The sequence below is a fragment of the Lasioglossum baleicum genome, chromosome 14, assembly GCF_051020765.1.
Source record: "Lasioglossum baleicum chromosome 14, iyLasBale1, whole genome shotgun sequence".
Classification (NCBI taxonomy): Eukaryota; Metazoa; Arthropoda; class Insecta; order Hymenoptera; family Halictidae; genus Lasioglossum; species Lasioglossum baleicum.
The window spans coordinates 8,449,526-8,467,408 of record NC_134942.1 but is presented as its reverse complement, the minus strand read 5'-3'; the positions used below and the strand labels follow the sequence as shown (position 1 = coordinate 8,467,408).

Below are 17,883 nucleotides of genomic sequence, written 5' to 3'. Positions count from 1 at the left end.
TTGGGGTAGTTGTTACAATGTTTATTTTATATTTTCGTCTATTGTCGTTTCTTCCGACTGGTTGAACTTGTATTATATACCATGTATAATACAATAGAAATTCTACAAGACTCTACCAATAATTTATACAAACTATTCTCTAATTTTCAAGAACCACGAAAGATTGTAACAAACGATATAATTACTTTTCCTAAATATTCATATGTTTTCTGTTTTGCATTATGCTTCTCTTGTTTTTCTTTTCCTCTCCCTTCGTTTCCTGAAGCGACAGCCACACACAATAAATAATCCGTTCGTCATTGATTCATATGTAATTCCAAGAAAGACCCTATTTCGAATTTCTGAGGGAACGAGCGCAAATGTGATGTGCGGTTAGGGGCGGATCCCCATTGGACTTCCGCAGTGACGAGTGAAAAAGCATATCGAGCGAATAATCCGCGATACGGGTATGTTTGTTGTTCATAGCAGCAGCACGTATTATACTTCTATGTATGATAGAAATTCATGTTTGTCCGTAATCAACGTGTCTCACGTTTTAGATAATTTCGCACTGTTCTCGAAAGTACATATTACTTTCGCAAAAGACTTACGGTCATACGAATCTCCCTGGGCTTATCACGTAACGGCATTTCGAGCAAAGTGTCTTATGTAAATCGTCTGATGGATCAAGGATAGAATATGTCATTTCGTACCTAATTGCTTCTTGTTCGGTCTGTTTGTTTTACCGTTACCGATCCGTAGTAGTCATTCGTCTGTAAAGTGGTCAAATAGAAAGGAAGAGAAACACTGTAAGTTGTGCGCCGTACGCTTCTGCGATTATCTGTACTATTATTGGTGATGCCCCACGATTTAGATATACAAGTAGAGAGATAGAAACAAATATGCTTCGAAAGATATTGCAAAGATGCACGAGTAACGAACATGGTGCACGGTAGCACGCTCTTCTGCGGCGGTTGGCAACTCTCTGCGGATATGTGGATTTCCTATGGTACTAGGATATACAGTCGGTTTATATTGTAAGTGGCTGCGGTATTCGGCTAGTCAGATCGATGAGACGCCGTCGTCGTGGCGCCTCGTGAACGCCCAGCTTGCCATCCTCTGTCTCTTTCGATAAAATCGGTTTTCCGGCTCCATTCAACATCATCGTTCGAGATATTTTTATTTCGCGTCGAACGTGTTTATTAGCGGACAATTATCTCGCCGATACCTGTCACCGGTTCAGCAAATCAATCTCACCCTTTCGCAAATCAATTTCATCCTTCCGCAAATCAATTTCACCCTGTTTCACAGAAATTCAAAATTCGATTCATTGCAAAGATGTACATCAAACACTTATTTAACACTAAACCTACCGCTGCCGTTCAAATAACCGGTCTTAGATTTTTAATTTTATAATTATTGAAACGATGACTCGTTTCTCACATGGAAATTGATTCGTTAAATTTATTTATCCGAGCACGTATTGCAATGAAAATTTGCATGAAATTTAAATAAATAGAGCGTTGTGTCATTTTTATCAGATGAAGCATTTCAATCGGTTTCAGTGCGCGGTAGTTTTAGTGTTAAAAGTAATTACCAATTCATTAACTTTGTAATGTGTTAAGCCTCGATGTAGATATGTGTGCCCATAATTTTGAAAGTGAAAATGAAAAAAATTAATTTATCAGTTCTTTCACATCAGATTATTATAAACGAAAGTAATTCAATGTCATTTTTACGATATTGTCAAAAATGAACCGTTTAGGTTTCTATTTTCCTTTGAATAATCTCAGTCTCCCAATAACGACTGCATACTGAATGAATTTAGTTTGTGTTCTAAATGCAAAATCTGGATAATTTCTACATTGATGAAAGTAAATATTCTGGACGTTTATTTTTTAAAACCGCGGAACATCGGAAAAAAAATTCCTCTGACAATCTTTGTTTGTTACAACCTTAAGCCAGTTAAAACCCCGTATATTATCCAACATCCCTTACAGAGAATCGAAACGCGCGCGCAAAACGATGCCGCTGGGATGCAAATTAAGACATCTATCGATCGTACGGTCGATTCGTAGATTCATTGACGTTGTGCATTGCCGCAGTGCATCTCACACCCCAAGCCAGCACGTCGCGAAGGAAGAACGACATTTTAAGGATCTCTCCTCCGCGTGTAAGAGGCAAGAGACACCGAGATAAGTCGACATCTTGAACAAGATCTTCTCGTCCCAACCTTCTTTTTCTAAAAGACTGATATTTTAATTTTCTCGTGTTTTTCGATTCGATGCAATTCCAGTAGAGTCGATTCGAGTGGAGTCGATTCGATCGAATCCTATCGGGGCGATAGCAAGCTAGAACTTCCACGGTATGTAGTAGCGGTAGTGCGCGGCGCTGGTATTGACCGGCACCCCTTTACTAACCGTGTTAAGAACATCGGAAACCAAAATATAGAAACATCTTATCAAGTTGAACAGATTACGAGAATCTGTGTCTCCGTATCTCTACCTACTCGATCTAAGAAATGCGTAACCGCGAGACACCGCGACGTCACACAGACCTACAATTTTTCAAAGGGTGCAACTAGCATCCATCGTAGCATCCATTAAAAGAACCGAGCAGCCTGTACCGAATAAACGAACGAACATCGTTGTACAGTTGTACGCTGGTGGTTAACAACAGTTTCATTGTATATTGTTTTATACATAAATGTTATCTCGATAAACAATACGTGGCGAACAGTAAAAAAAGCTGACTGACTCCGTTCGTTGTATGTCTGCATTGCAGATATTATGTTTCGCGCATTCGATCGTAGAAAATGAGGTTCTCGCGTTTTTACCTTTCCAGACGACGATGCGCGCTAATTTTTAACAACAATGCCGCTTGCACCTCCGAGTAAATTAATCGGTGTCCAAGCACGGATCGTTTGTACATTTTCCAGGCTTTCGATTCATCCGTAAAATTGATTCGATTTGTACGTTCGTTGAAAGTTATTAATTAGCGCGAAACTTTCTTGTCGAGAGTATTTGTGCGCTTGGAACCAGTCACGATTATCGTGATCGTAACAAGCGCATCTTCATCGTCGTTGCATTATTATAATAAAGTATAATACATCGTTCGAATTATGCTCTGCATTAAATGTCTGTCGTACTCTGCAGCAAGCACTGCGATTCTTTCAGAAGCTGCACAGCTGAAGCAACTCCCGTGTGGCCTCCTTCTCCAGATTTCAAATTCTTTCGAGGCGATAAAACACGTTTACTAGTGCCTCGCCCAATGCCTCTACGACAAACCATAAATCGATTACCAGATTATCTTTTTACTCTTTGCCGCGTCCGATTGCACGGTTCAGCTCGGTTAATTAATAATATTTTCTCCGTTTTCTTTCACCGGACGCTCTTACTCAAAGGATGCAGTCGATTTTCTGTTATTAAAGGACCTAGAATAAAAATGGTACTCACTAATTTTCTCGAATGTAGAGGACACGTAAATCAAATCCTATATTCTCTAAATTTTCAAAAAGTGGTGCAATTGTTTTCCATTATTTGTCGCAGGCTTTAAACGATCAAATTCTTCCGTATCCTAGAAATTGCTAGAAATTCAAATGTCGTACGAGTTTCAATAAAACAGACTACATAGAAGAAAAATCTGCTACGTTGAAACGTTGAAAGAGACGTCTCGATTTCGAAATGGAAATTGCTTCGAAAGGTTTGAAGCCGGGAAGGGTGAATGAAATTGGACGTTCCAGGGTGCGGAACGTCTTCGGGTGTTCCCGGTGTACCGGCCGGCGTAATGACAGTCTTATGTATGTATCGCGTGTTGGTCGACTATTATTTCGCCTAGCAACGTCATCCCCAAGGAACCGTTCCCGCATTCTACGGGAGTCTCGAGGTTCTCTTGGTGGTTTCCGGTGCGAGCGAAGGTGCCGGTAGCTCTGCGCGTTCACCGTGTTCGCCGCGTTCGCCGGCCGGCGGGTTGCCGGTTTCGTGTGACAGCCGGGGTTACGCGCGCACAGTTGCAACTGCAACGGTGCATTTCTCTACGTACATGCAATCTGAACAAGTACGCGTCCTCGTTTACCAGTGTACACGTGTGCATGTATACAAGTAATTGATTGTGTGTGCGCCGAAACGTATCTGCACATTGCGACGTTTTCGATGATGCGACGGTGTGGCGTTGTTCGCGCGAGGGGATGGTGGAAGGTAGTCTTTGAACTGCGCGAGCCGTGTAATCGAGTCGACGCGACGCGACGCGACGCGACGCTAGGTGACGCGTCGGCGCAAAGTTAGTGGGGGTACTGGAACGATCGGAAAGTAGGGGGTGCTTTTGTGTGCCAGCGATGCAGGATATCGTCAAGTTCGTCAGAGAGCCGGCAGCCTGCAACGCGAGTGTTGCTGCCGAGTACATTCTCGTTCTATCGTCGCTCGGGACGTAGGGAGAAGAGACAGACCATTCGTGAACATCGTAGCTTCTACATACAAGTTTGTCGCAACCAAAAAGACAGTTTATTCATCTAGAACTTGTACATTTCTTTTTTCTTTGGTCTATTTTTTCGTTCGGAGCTACGTTCAGTGTACGGATCCTTTGCGTCATCCTCCGCCGGAGAAACATCAGCCTCTTGTCATTCGTCCCCCTGCCCCTTCTATCATCGCCCCCCTACTTTTTCTCTGTCTCTCTCTCCGTCTCTCTCTGTGTGTGTGTGTCGTCTACTCTATCTCTCTCTACCCCTCTCTATCTTTTATTCTTTCTTCCTTTGAACGCATACATACATAAAAGCTACACGCGTACGGATAGACAGGCGTGCGCGCGCGCTCTCTCGCTCTCGCTCTCTCTCTCTCTCTCGCGCTCTCTCTCCGCAATCTCTTTCTCCGTCTGCACGCGCCACGATACGCGAAAGGGGCAAGGTGAGTCGGGTGGAGCGATTCCAAGCTTAGACGAGAAAGCAGACCGCTCGCAGACGAACTGTCTTCGATTTAAACTTGGACTTTCATTCTGCAGACACTTTGTTCGAGGCTGGTGCGTCACGCTTCCTGCGGAAGAACGAGCCTCCTCGGATATCGAACACTGAGAGACTGGACGTTGAAACGAGAGCAGACGGGGCCGGATCACGTAAAAAGGTGAGCTACGTGCAGCTACAATCGTTTCCGTTCTCCTTCATTCCTACTCGAGACACGTTCGATAAATAGCTGCGAAATTTTACGCATAGATTGTATCGACTGACGGACCGGGGGTGGCCCGCGGGAGGGGTTCGTTGCTAATGGGGTGGAACTGCAGTGCCGGTACTCGGTGCAGCTCGAGACTTTTCTCTCCGACCTTTCGCACACATTTGATCGAGGTTTTAATCGATAAACCTGCAGTCCTATGATCGTGTTCTAAAGGCATCTATCGACGACACCGGGAGATGGTAGACATTCGATGCGTCCGATCAGTCTCGTGTTTCGCGTTAGAATTCACTCGAACAGGGAGTATCGTCTGTTCTCTTGTTCCCCGTAAGAAAGCTGGTAATTCGAGTCGACGAGACCAGTCCGGATAGATGAGAAATAAATGTTTCTGTCCTGTTTTCTAGTCGTCCAGAATTTGGATCAATGATCTAAGGCTGTGCGGAGAGTCTCGGGTCCTGCGCATTGGACGATAGGACATAGCCCTACCGCTTTTCAGGGAAAGGGTCGGTGCAAATCCTGCGCAATATTAAACGGCAACGTTGTCCGCATGAAATCGCGGTAGGACGACGCGGTGTGTGACATCTTTGTACAGTTTCCTCGATATTTTCTTGCCTCGGTAAGACTTCAACAGTAATCGTTCCGAATCACGACTTCGTTCCTTTCGTGGGGGATACGGTCGTTCGTTCGACGAGAGGAACGATCGTCCGGAACCTCTATAGCTGGACTCGCCTTCGTAACCGTAATCGTAAACCGAATCGCCGATAATTAAGGGGCCAGACTCGTTTCCACGATCGCCAGCAGTTTTTCTGCAGTGGAAAGCGCTAGATAAAAGATCAATCCAGTTTACGAAAGTAGCTACTTTTATAATTAGACTGCGGATCTTTATGCATTCGTAGTTTCTGGAAATTTTGAAAGAATGCTAAAATTCTACAGGAATTAGCAACATTTTTTATTTATCTCAGAACTACAGAGACTCCGGTCACTGGAAATAAGATTTCGCATTGAAAATCCCTACTTTTACGTTTACGATAAATAGACTGCGGATCTTTATCATTATTCTATTATCTAGAATATAAAATTCCACAGAAATTAGTACGATTTTCATTTATCTGAGAACTACAAAGACTACTGCCACTGAAAATAAGATTTCGCACGATTCCACTTTTTCTCAAAATTTCAAAACTTGAAAATCCCATAATCATCCGCAGTCTATTCATAAAGCTGCGACAGCTGCACGCTGCCGACTAATGCAAATTACGTAAACCGTAAAAATAGGACTTTTCAGGGCGATCGCGGCCTAGATCGATCTCTCATCCAGCTCTTTCGCTGCTGAAAAACGCGCATCCCTTGCAATCCTGGAAACCAGCCTACCCCCATCAGAATTAACCGTATCCAAAGTAGTTCGATATCGAACGGCGAAGAATCGCGACGAATTTGATCGCGAGAAATTGTGCGGGTATTATAGCGAACGGTACACGACGGATAATTGGTACCGCTACTGCTTCGATGGACGAGACGTGTAGCAACAGCAAGCACCGTACGTGTTACGTATCCTCGCGATATATGTGCATGTATAGGCGTGACACAGCCGTGAAGAGGTACCGATCGAATGATTTTTGAACGCTGCCAGTGGAAGCAGGACGCCATGTGTCAGACACGGCGACGACCCGGTGACAGTGTTTCGTGTACTCGGACGTCCGTCCTCCGATTTCCTTCTCGATCGTAGAACGTTCACGCACAACGATTTCGAAACCGCCAGTTTCTAACGTTTCTACGTTCGATCTTTCTTCAGCAACGAGTGCCACGGATCCTACCGGTGAACAGTGTTTCGTGTACTCGGACGTCCGTCCTCCGGTTTGCTTCTCGATCGTCGAACATTTCCGCACAACGATTTCGAAACCGTCGGTTTTCCTTCGACTAATGTTCCTACGTTTGATCTTTCTTCAGCAATGAGTGCCACGGATCCTACCGGTGAAGGGGGAGGAGGAGGAGGAGGAGGAGGGGGAGGAGGAGGAGGTGATGAAACCACTACGACACCAGCGTCGAATGTTGAACAGAACATGTCTCCGATAACTCCTGTAACCGGTAGTGTAGTGCCACCGGGATCTCAGCAACAACATCCACCGCCTTCGCCTTTAAGCGGTTGCTACCTCCTCGTTGTGCTTCCAGAACCTCACACTGCGCCACACAAAGATCTCATCTTGAATCGTCTTTCGAAAGGTGAGTCTCTTCAATGTTTCTTTTCGAAGATCGAACTTGAAGTATTATTTTATTTTCTGGGATATTAACGGACGTGATAAATGGCCTCGCGATATGATGATTGTACGCGGGCTGGGTTCGTTGTGTTACCTACTTCCACGTGCGATATCGAGCGGTAACGGTTCCTCTTCGTGCACGCGTATTCCTTCCGATTTATCGGCCGCGCTTACCTAGCAACTTCCTAGGCTCCCCTTGTTGCTAGGCGGAGGTTACGGACGTCGGCTAGACGGAGAAAATTGGTCGGCAGGTAGCTGGTCGGCTCGTTCATTAAAATTTTTACGTGTTCTTAACCTGGATAAAGTCAGCGTTAAATAGGGATGGAAAACGATCAAGTGGAAAAAGCTGTCAGATTTTCTTTCAGCGAGTGATCGATTCGGCACGTCGCGTTGGAATATAATTAGGGAGAAAATTGGCCGGTTCCTTGTTCAGCTTAGATAAAATTATAACACAAAATGGGGATAAAAGACGACCAAGTGGGAAGAGCTGTCAGACTTTGTTTCAGTCATCGAGAATTTGACAGTATAAAATTAGGGAATAATTGGTTGGCAGGTCGGTTCGTTAATGAACGTTTCACTTGTTCTTAACCTGGATAAAATTATAACGCAAAATGTAGATGAAAGACGATCAAGTGGGAAGAGCTGTCAGATTTTCTTTTAACGGATAATCGATTCGGCGCGTCGCGTTGCGTCGCCTTGTCTCGTTAGAAAGAATAGGCATCGAGAATACGACAGTATAAAATCAGGGAGAAAATTGGTCGGTTCGTTCATTAACATTTTCACTTGTTCAACTTGGATAAAATTATAACACAAAATGGGGATAAAAGACGATCAAGTGGGAAGAGCTGTCAGATTTTCTTTCAGGCGTCGAGAGAGCGACAGTATAAAATAGGGAGAGAATTGATCGGTTCGAGCATTAATATTGTTCATTAACATTAAGCTTGTTCAACCCGGATAAAATCGTAACGCAAAATGGAGATAAAAGACGGTCAAGTGGGAAGAACTGTCAGACTTTGTTTCAGGCATCGAGAATTTGACAGTATAAAATTAGGGGAAAATTGATTGGTTGGAGAATTAACATTGTTCATTAATATTTTCACTTGTTCGACTTGCATAAAATTATAACACAAAATGGGGATAAAAGACGGTCAAGTGGGAAGAGCTGTCAGATTTTCTTTCAGGCGTCGAGAGAGCGACAGTACAAATTAGGGAGAGAATTGATCGGTTCGAGCATTAACATTGTTCATTAACATTAAGCTTGTTCAACCCGGATAAAATCGTAACGCAAAATGGAGATAAAAGACGACCAAGTGGGAAAAGCTGTCAGATTTTCTTTCAACGAGTGATCGGTTCGGTACATCGCGTGGTCCTGTCAGAAAGAATACGCATGAAGAATACGACAGCTGTGCTCGAGTGTAAAATTAGGGAGAAAAGCAGGAAGAAAGAGTCTAAATTGTAGGAGGTGGAAAAGTGTATGTAGGAAAAGGTTGGTGCGGCATGCGCATGTTAGTACCGGTATACAGTCATCCCCGCAGTCCCCAGAACTTGGATCAATAATCCATCCACTCGGTTGGTAGTGAAAACTGTCGCTAAGCCAAAATGACGACATTATTTCGTCAGCCGTTCTCATTGTTCAACCTATAATGATTAGTATACGGTGTATACCGTGCGCGTATGGTCGAGGTAAAGGGTGGATAGTGGAAAAGGGACGGACAGATATGTATGTAGGTAGCCAGGCGATGGGACGCGTGCGAGGGAATCGAAGAAAACGTGGTTATATGTAATTTCGGAGGGCAGGGGCGGAGAAATGGAAAGCAGGAGAGGGGGAGAAACATTTGAGTAGCGTAACTTGAAGATTCTTGGAAATGATCGAGGGTTACAACGGTGCCCAGCGATAGTTGATCCGAATTACCAAAATGATATGAGTGGACTGCGGATCTTCATGTATTTAACACTAAACCAACCACTGCCGGTCAACTAACCGGTCTTAGATTTTTAATTTCGTAATTATTGAAACGGTGACGTTGCTCACGTGGAAATTGATTCGATAAATTTATTTATACAAGCACGTATTGCAATAACAATTTCACGGAATCTAAATAAATAGAGCCTTGTCATTTTTATCATATGAAACGCGCGTTTTAATCGCTTTCAGTGCTCGGCACTTTAGTCTTAAGGCAAACGAACACTTTCAAAAAATGCTAGAATATAAAAGTCGATGAAATTCAGTACAATTCTTATTTATTTTGAATCTGCAGAGGCTGTTTCCGCCGAGAATAGGACTTTATTTGATTCAACTTTCTTAAAATTCGATTACAAGAATTGAAGTTACTAATGATGAGACAGTAGCTATCGGACGCGAGAGGAATATTGTTTGTTAACATTGCATTCATGGATACTAAATTCGCGACGACCTAGTGGGCGTGCGCGTGAATTATGGCATTCGACTGTCGGTCATTTCGTATGCGATGGGGTCGGTGGGCACAATGGGACGTGTCGAGTTTTGTCAGTATGACTCACACTTGCACCTTCGTAAATGGACACGAAGAAAGGTAAGATGTCCAGTTCGACAGTTTGTATGAATTATGCTTGTATTTCGAATTCAGGGGGGCGTGGTAGGGGGATGATTAAGAGAGCAGATGCACCGTGGAACACCCTTCGCAGAGGGACCAAAATATTATGAGCAAACGCAAGGTGATAAGATCAAAACGATAATAGGTGGGAGCCAGTGAACGCGTGTACATGTGCCCGCGGATATTGCACGAATATCGACACATACGCAATGTAGGAAGGCATACTTGTCGGCATGAATCATGATTGAGGACGTGGGGAGCATCGAGAAAGTTGGAGTTACACGATGCTCGGTAATATCCGGAAGGCCTCTCGCGCGTAGAGGGATCCGCTGGAGATTAGGCTTCTCATGTGGCATGTACGAGCGCGTACGCGTACACCCGCACACACACAGATAAATGTACAAGTGCACGCGCGCTCGAGCGTAACGCCGCGCTGTCTTCGGTCGAACGATGCGAGTTTTCAGTATTCGCAATGTCAAGGGCCACGCAGTTGATCGAACTTGGAAGGTTGTACTTTAAATTTTGAATTTAGACTTGAGATAGTGAGTCGTGATAATGTATGCACGCACGCGCGCTTGAGCGTAACGCCGCGCTGTCTTCAGTCGATCGAACTCGGAATTTTAAATTTTGACTTTCTAGAGAAAACTACATCGTGATAATGTATGCGGATTCAGTCTGGATTACATGCAACGTACCGATGCGATCAGTTAGTACACGTGTACATCTCCTGCCGGACGACACGACACCACTCGTCGTCGCACGACTCGCCGGACCCAGCCCGGCGCATGGCGCTACGTTAAATATCGTTGTTGCATTCGGTTCGCGAATATTTGTTACATGTCGTGTGGAACGATGATGCGATGTTCGGTAAACGTTCACGGCTACCGTTATACATAGTTTCCTCGTACATCCGTGCAACTGAATATAGTGTTTCTAATTTTATCACGGCATTCGCCAGTGATTTGCTCTCTCGCGCATCGTGCTCTCCGAGTCGTGAAACACCCGTTTCACGATTACCTTGTTCTTGAACCTGACCCTTAGACCAACCCACGCGTGCTCCTGTTTCAGAATATTTTCGGTTGTGGAGAAATTCGTCTGCGAAGTTTGCTCGTCTCTTTCGTGGTCTCGATAAGATGGCCCTTTACTCTTAATAGGTAGATCGTGGGTGTCTGTCGAGTCGTCAAAGTTGACTGAATTTGAGATTTTTCATCAATGACGATAAATGTTGTATTGACAAAGCTCATGGTATTTTTTGGTAAATTATTTGTATTCGATTCGTGTACTCATGCGTGCTCCTGTTCCAGAATGTATTTTCGGTTATAGAGAAAAATTCGTCTGCAAAGTTTGATCGTCTCTTTCGTAGTCTCGATAAGATCGGTAAAATGGTCCTTTATTTTTAATAGGTTGAACGAATTTGATGTTTTCGATCGAGGAATGTTGCATAGACAACACCGATGCTATTTTTTGTTAAATAATGAGAGAAATTGAACTGCAAAGTTTGCTCGTTCCTTTCGTAGTCTCCAAAGAATCGGTAAGATGGTTTCTTATTTCTAATAGCTAGATTGTGGGTGTCCATCGAGGCGTCCAAGTTGGACGAGTCCGAAATTTTCAACCGACAAATGTTACATAGACAAAACCAAAAAATTTTTTTGTTAAATAATAAGAAGAATTGAACTGCAAAGTTTGCTCGTACCTTTCGTAGTCTCCAAAGAATCGGTAAGATGGCCTTTTATTTTTAATAGCTAGATAGTGGGTGTCCATCGAGTCGTCCAAGTTAGACGAATTCGAAATTTTCAACCGACAAATGCTGCAAAGACAAAACCGATGCTATTTTTTGTGAAACAATGACAGAAATTGAACTGCAAAGTTTGCTCGTTCCTTTCGTAGTCTCCAAAGAATCGGTAAGATGGCCTTTTATTTTTAATAGCTAGATTGTGGGTGTCCATCGAGTCGTGCAAGTTGGACGAGTTTGAAATTTTTCATCGACGACTACGAATGTTGCATGGACAAAACTTTTTGTTACGCTACTTTTTATTCAATAATTTGTATTCGTATAGAATCGATGAACCGATGTGTGCGGATTAGTGGTGGATCGAAATTGTGTTTCCGAATTCTATAGACTCGTCGGGGTAAAAGTTCAAGTTTCAGCGGTGTCTTCAGCTGGTTCGGGTCTTCGCCCTGGTCTTGAACGTACATATAAATAGCCACGGTTGAGCATAGGTCGATTCTCTATAGCAGCTATTCCACAAAGACCGCGCATAGCTCTTTCCGCCAATGGTTATCGATTACTATCATCATTATGATTACGATGACGATTGCAGTTATGCTTCAAATGTGGCGTACCTGTACGCCGCGTCGTGCCGGCCCGACCTAACCCGACGCGACGATTAGAACCGATCGGAAGAACGGCTCGTCGTCGACCTCGTTCGAGGCCGAGTGTTTCTTTTTCCTCGGCAGATGAATCGTGAACAGTGTCAGCAGTTTTCGAAGAAACTTTTTGACCCTGTTAACCAACGAAAGCCTTCGTCGTCGAGAGAGATAGCCGCGTACGGCATTGTTCCTTAACGATATACATAGAGTCTGCACACTGCGACAAGTGCGAAACAACTTACTATGCTGTCACCGCCTCGGTCAATTTTACAGAATTCGTAAAACCCATCAGATAAAAGGAAATTTTGATTTGCTACATGATTCCTTATCGATATACATAGAATCTGCACGCTGCGACGTGTGCGAAACGATTTACTGCGCTGTCACCGCCTCGTTCAATTTTACAGAATTTGTATAACCCGTCGGGTAAAAGTAAATTTTGAAATTGCTGCATTGCGAATCGGAGCGGATCCATTGACCGACAAATATGGAGTAAACAGGCGAGCGCGTCGCGCGAAAGACAACGGAAAACTGTGTCTAAACATAGTTTGGGCAAACCCCTAACGTTTCGAGCATCCGTCGTCAAGCGAGAGAAAAGAAAGAAAGAAAGAAAGAAAGAAAGTCAATGCAAATAGAGAAACGCAATGGAAACGAATACGAATGGGGATACGAGCGGCATGGTTCTAGGGGAGGCCATGGCTGAGGTGGGGTAAATGCTCCGACGAAGAAACCCACGATTTTGTCTATATTTAGCGCGGTATATTCTCACCACACTGTTTTTAAGTACTCCGTACATACTGTGGCATATGTAAGTATGTGTTATAGACGCGTTTATATACTTATACGCATTACATGTACGTGTAATGGATTCGAGGCATTGATACGGAGCGACACGAACCATTTAACGTTATGATCTATGTCAGCGTTTATTGTATATACACGCGTGTCGCGCACATGTGCGCATCCTCTACGCGAATATTTCTAACAAAGAAAATGTGTTTAGGGGTCGTAAAGTATTAAAGGGCACTCTCTCTCCCTCCCTCGCCCGCTCGTCCTCTTTCTCTTACGTATGTGGCACGGCTTCTCTTCTATCATCTCCAGGGCTTCCGATCAATTTGACATAGGGAGTTTGCTGGTTCTGTGGTTCGATAGAACCATTTAAACGGTTCACGATGCACCTAATCGTCGCGTATGCGCGTACATCCAGTGCGCTACACGATGCAGAATCTACATACGTACCAAAGTATGCAAGACATTTTGTGTTGTCATCGGTCTTCTTCTTGATCGGAGCTCGTCTGCGCTCGGAAGTGATTGTTCTGGGTCATGCATACAACATTCTGTTATTTTCTGTACAGGGAGCTGGGCATTTATTTGGCGAAATAAATATTTCAAATGCTGTTTGATATTTTAGATTCGATTTTTTGCTTGAAACAGTATCTTAACACTAAACCTACCACTGCCGGTCAAATGACCGGTTTTATATTTATTCATTCTGCAATGATTGAAATGATGAAGTTGCCGACATGGAAATTGATTCGGTACATTTCTTTCTCTAAGCATATATTGTAATCAAAATTGCGGAGAATAGATATAAATAGAGCTTCGTCATTTTTATAAGTTTCGATCTATTTTCAATTTCGAGAATAGAATATTTCTGTCTTAACAATCTGGACCACGAAATAAAATATTTCTATTTCAATAATCAACATTAGGAACTACCACCTCTTCTTTAAATCTGTCGATCTGTGAACTATTATAATTTCATGCTATTATTGTCTCTCATCCTAATGTCAATTAGTTAACTACGCAATTTACACATTTAGTGTTAATATCATTTTCCTTTAAATATCTTGAAACAGAAATATATGACTCCGACCACTTCCATAATTAAGGGGACACATACATGTATTTTGTAATACTTTCAATTTGTGTATCAAAAACAATACCTTAAATGAGATACGCAATTTCGAGAATAGAATGTTTCTGTCTTAACAGTCTGGACCATGAAATAAAATATTTCTATTTCAACAATCAACAACTTCCTCCTCTTCTTTAAATCCGTTGATCCATACGAACTGTTATAATTTCATGTTATTATTGTCTCTCATCCTCATGTCAATGCTAACCATTCAATTGATTTCGTGTTAATATCGACCACTTTTGTAATAATTTGTGTATCACTGTCGCTCAAACATTTAAATAATTCTAGCTCTGCAATGTTCGTATGACTACAATCATTTGTTTCCCTTTTCCACGAAGGAAGGAAAGTCAATTACTTCTCTGTTTTGCGAAAATGAAAGTATATCAATTAAAACACATCGAATAAAATATTTTATTCTTATTTTATCGTTTAAAATATACGATTTTGTTCAGCTCTGATGCGAACGTGCGTCGAAATAAACGCGGAGAAGCTTTGTAACTGATCGGGGTCACGGGTGGTGGCGAGCGCGTGTCCGATATAATTTTCAATATCTTTTTCACGGGGAAAATCTGGAACGTGTCTTATTGTCAATCAGTTTATGGGGAATTGAAGCAGTCATGGGCATGGTGGGCATTATCATGTGCATAGGCATAGGCGTAGACACGAGCTAGCAGTGCGGTGGGTGCACAGGATACGCAACGATCGATTGATGGCTACTACGGAGCCAACCACGTGACGGGGTGCGGTATTCGTGACGTCATCAAACGACTCTCCCTTCTCACATCGTGGTTGTCATTGTTTGTAGGTGATTGAATTTTTCTTTCGATGTTTAGATCAATATCCTTACATTAATTACCGTTCTTGCAAACCGATTTTTGTATATTCTTTTTTAAAGATAAAGGATGTACACAGAAAATTATTTCCACACCATCTATCGGTCGAAAATCTTACTAATCAGCTTCGTCTAGTCACCACGACTATAGCGCGACGATCAACTCCGTTAAGGTCAAAAGGACACAGACGAAGGTGCTCAGCAACGTATACAGTGGGTGTATTCGTACACCTTTCAAAAACGAATAACTTTTTTTAAATTGGACCCAACAGCTTGGGCTTTTTCGAGGTGTTAGAAGGATTAGTTTACTATCCAATGTGTAGATAGATTTTTTTTTAAATTTGTTATTGGTCGTGATTTTTAAATTTTTTATCTAGGCTTGTAATGAAAGTATAGAAGGGGCCTGTTGGTTGCAATTTTAAAAGGTGTTCGGATATTTTCTACACCTACTGTAGGTCCCAGAAATTTGTCTGAAGGCGTACAACTATGTTGTTGCTGCGACATCAATTGGGAGATGCAAAATAACGGATGGTATACAGGGAGAAAGCTTGTCTTCTTAACCTTACCCTCACGTTACTTGACCCTGAATTCAATAGCCGTCGCTTTATGAAGCCAGCATAGTGCAGTCTCTTGGGCTGTTGTGCCTAGTTATGACGACCCATTGGATTCTGTGGCTATCGTTCTAGGTCGAGTGAATAAATAGAATTTGCTTTTTCAATTTTGCTTGTCTGTTTCAGGTTTCCTGTCATGGGACAAGGACAGCTGTCACGTAGACTTGGAGAAGGAATTATTGGCCTTGGTCGGGCAAGCCCCGGAGGGTGAAGAAGCTCGGAACGGTACTTGATCTTTATTTAACGTATCGTATTTTTCCGTAATCTTTATTATTGTTACGGAAATCGGGCTTTCCATGCATGCTCGTAAACACGCGATGCCTCACTCAACGAGACGATTGAAATTTCAGGCGAACGACTGATCCAATACGCTACCGAGAATCTTGTTACGGAAGTTCTCATTCATCCGCAAACGAACACGTTGCTACAATGTATTCGCAATCTGCTCGCTAGTTTCACCAAACATCGACACATCATACACGCAGGTTACACCTTCGGTGGAAATGGTTCCTGGATACTGCAAGTACGTCAGCTTTTCTACTTTCCTCCTCGTACGACTGTACCCAGAATTCGTTTCGCACGATACCGTTATACTATACTATATACTATGATGTACTATATCATACTACATATATTATATTGTACGCACGATAGATACACCTGATAGTAACAAGCGCTATCGTTGCAGGATGGAACCTTCAGCATCGCTGATTTTTTGGATGCGTTCAGCGAACACGAAGTGCAACGTGTTCTACGCGCTTACGAGAACAGCGTTACCGTGGACATTCACTGCTCCGGTGTTGGCGATTGGACGACGAATCGGTTGTCCAAAGAAGCTTGCGCCAGGTACGCGGTGGTACCTGCACTTTTGTAGCTACAGTAAAGTCGCGATCTAGCTCCCTGAGGATCTCCACGATCACTGTCCCTTCGCCTAGCCCCTCCACTGGATCCCCGTAAAGGACCAAGAAGCTCGAGCAACCGCGCGGTCCTTGCTTGCATGCTGTCCTTTTCTATGTTCGGCATTTGTACTTTCGGCGCGGTCGACAAAAGTTGTCCCAAAAGTTTCTTTCGGAATGTGTTCCTTTAACACTAAACCCGCCATCATCGGTCAAAATGACCGGTTCCAAATTGTTTATTTTACAATTATTGATATAATAAAACTAATTTCATGAGAAATTATTGTATAGATATCTTTACTGGAGCACATATTACAATAAGTGTTGCGCAAAGCCTAAATAAAATCGATCTTGTCATTTTTATAAGGGAACATGTACCAGTTACTTTTAAGGCTCGGTATTGTCCCAAAAGTTGGTTTTCGATTCATGCACATAATGCAAATTAATGTTAGGAAGTACTGAAACATTGACATAAGGATTATCGCATTGTTTGTATTTGTTTAGCAATATTAAAGGAACACATTCCGAAAGAAACTTTTGGGACAACCTCATAGTTTCCCTACAGGATCTCTGTCGCTGCTCGGCACAGGCGATGAGAGCTAGATTGCGACTTTACTGTACCTGTATGTACATATGTATGCTTGTCTTCTAGTATACAGATACGTGCGTATTATCTATGTATGTACAGGAAGAATATAGTATTATGATAAAACAATACAGAGAATACGTTTTCTATGAATATGACTCACCACGCAGATCCTGCAGAGTGAGAGTAAATCCAGACGACGTCCTCACCGCTGGAGTGCCAGCGATAACGAGTTTTATCAACTACGTGGGGCAGTATTTGGTTCCGCAGACATTGGATCAATTGATGGAGCCATCCGATGTTGTGGGCAACATTAGATTTAGTCATCCAACTTTATACGTCTTCCCCGGCGGACAAGGTGATGCCGCTCTGTTCGGTATAAACGGTTTCAACATGCTCGTGGATGGAGGCTTCGCGAGAAAGGCTTGCTTCTGGGATTTCACCAGACACTTGGACCGTCTCGACGCGGTACTGGTCACTAGAATAAACAACAGCAACGTTGGCGGCATGTTCAGCGTTCTTCGCAAGAAGAAGGAGATGCACGTGTATCCACAGATTGGACATTTCTTCTGCAACCTAGTCGTGAGTAGAACTCGTGTTCTCCATAGACGTAGAGATCTAGAATACCATATTACATACAGTGCGTGTACAAAGAATTCGTACACCCTTCGAAAACGAATAACTTTTTCAAAATTGGACCCCAC

General features: G+C 43.0%; 1 protein-coding gene across 2 annotated transcripts in view; it reads left to right on the top strand.

Moving 5' to 3' along the window:
* The first annotated feature begins 4,299 nt into the window (after positions 1 to 4,299).
* The window catches only part of LOC143215725 (uncharacterized), a 35,240-nt gene continuing 21,656 nt past the window's right edge, over positions 4,300 to 17,883 (top strand). The window contains exons 1-8 of one of the 2 annotated variants that reach the window (XM_076438097.1): positions 4,300 to 4,877; positions 4,972 to 5,090; positions 5,540 to 5,751; positions 7,083 to 7,355; positions 15,824 to 15,922; positions 16,048 to 16,220; positions 16,386 to 16,543; positions 17,350 to 17,761. In XM_076438097.1, coding sequence (XP_076294212.1) covers positions 7,085 to 7,355; positions 15,824 to 15,922; positions 16,048 to 16,220; positions 16,386 to 16,543; positions 17,350 to 17,761 — 1,113 coding nt within the window. In that variant the 5' untranslated portion in view covers positions 4,300 to 4,877; positions 4,972 to 5,090; positions 5,540 to 5,751; positions 7,083 to 7,084. The remainder of the gene's footprint in view (positions 4,878 to 4,971; positions 5,091 to 5,539; positions 5,752 to 7,082; positions 7,356 to 15,823; positions 15,923 to 16,047; positions 16,221 to 16,385; positions 16,544 to 17,349; positions 17,762 to 17,883) is intronic. The other variant, XM_076438096.1, reaches the window with a different exon arrangement.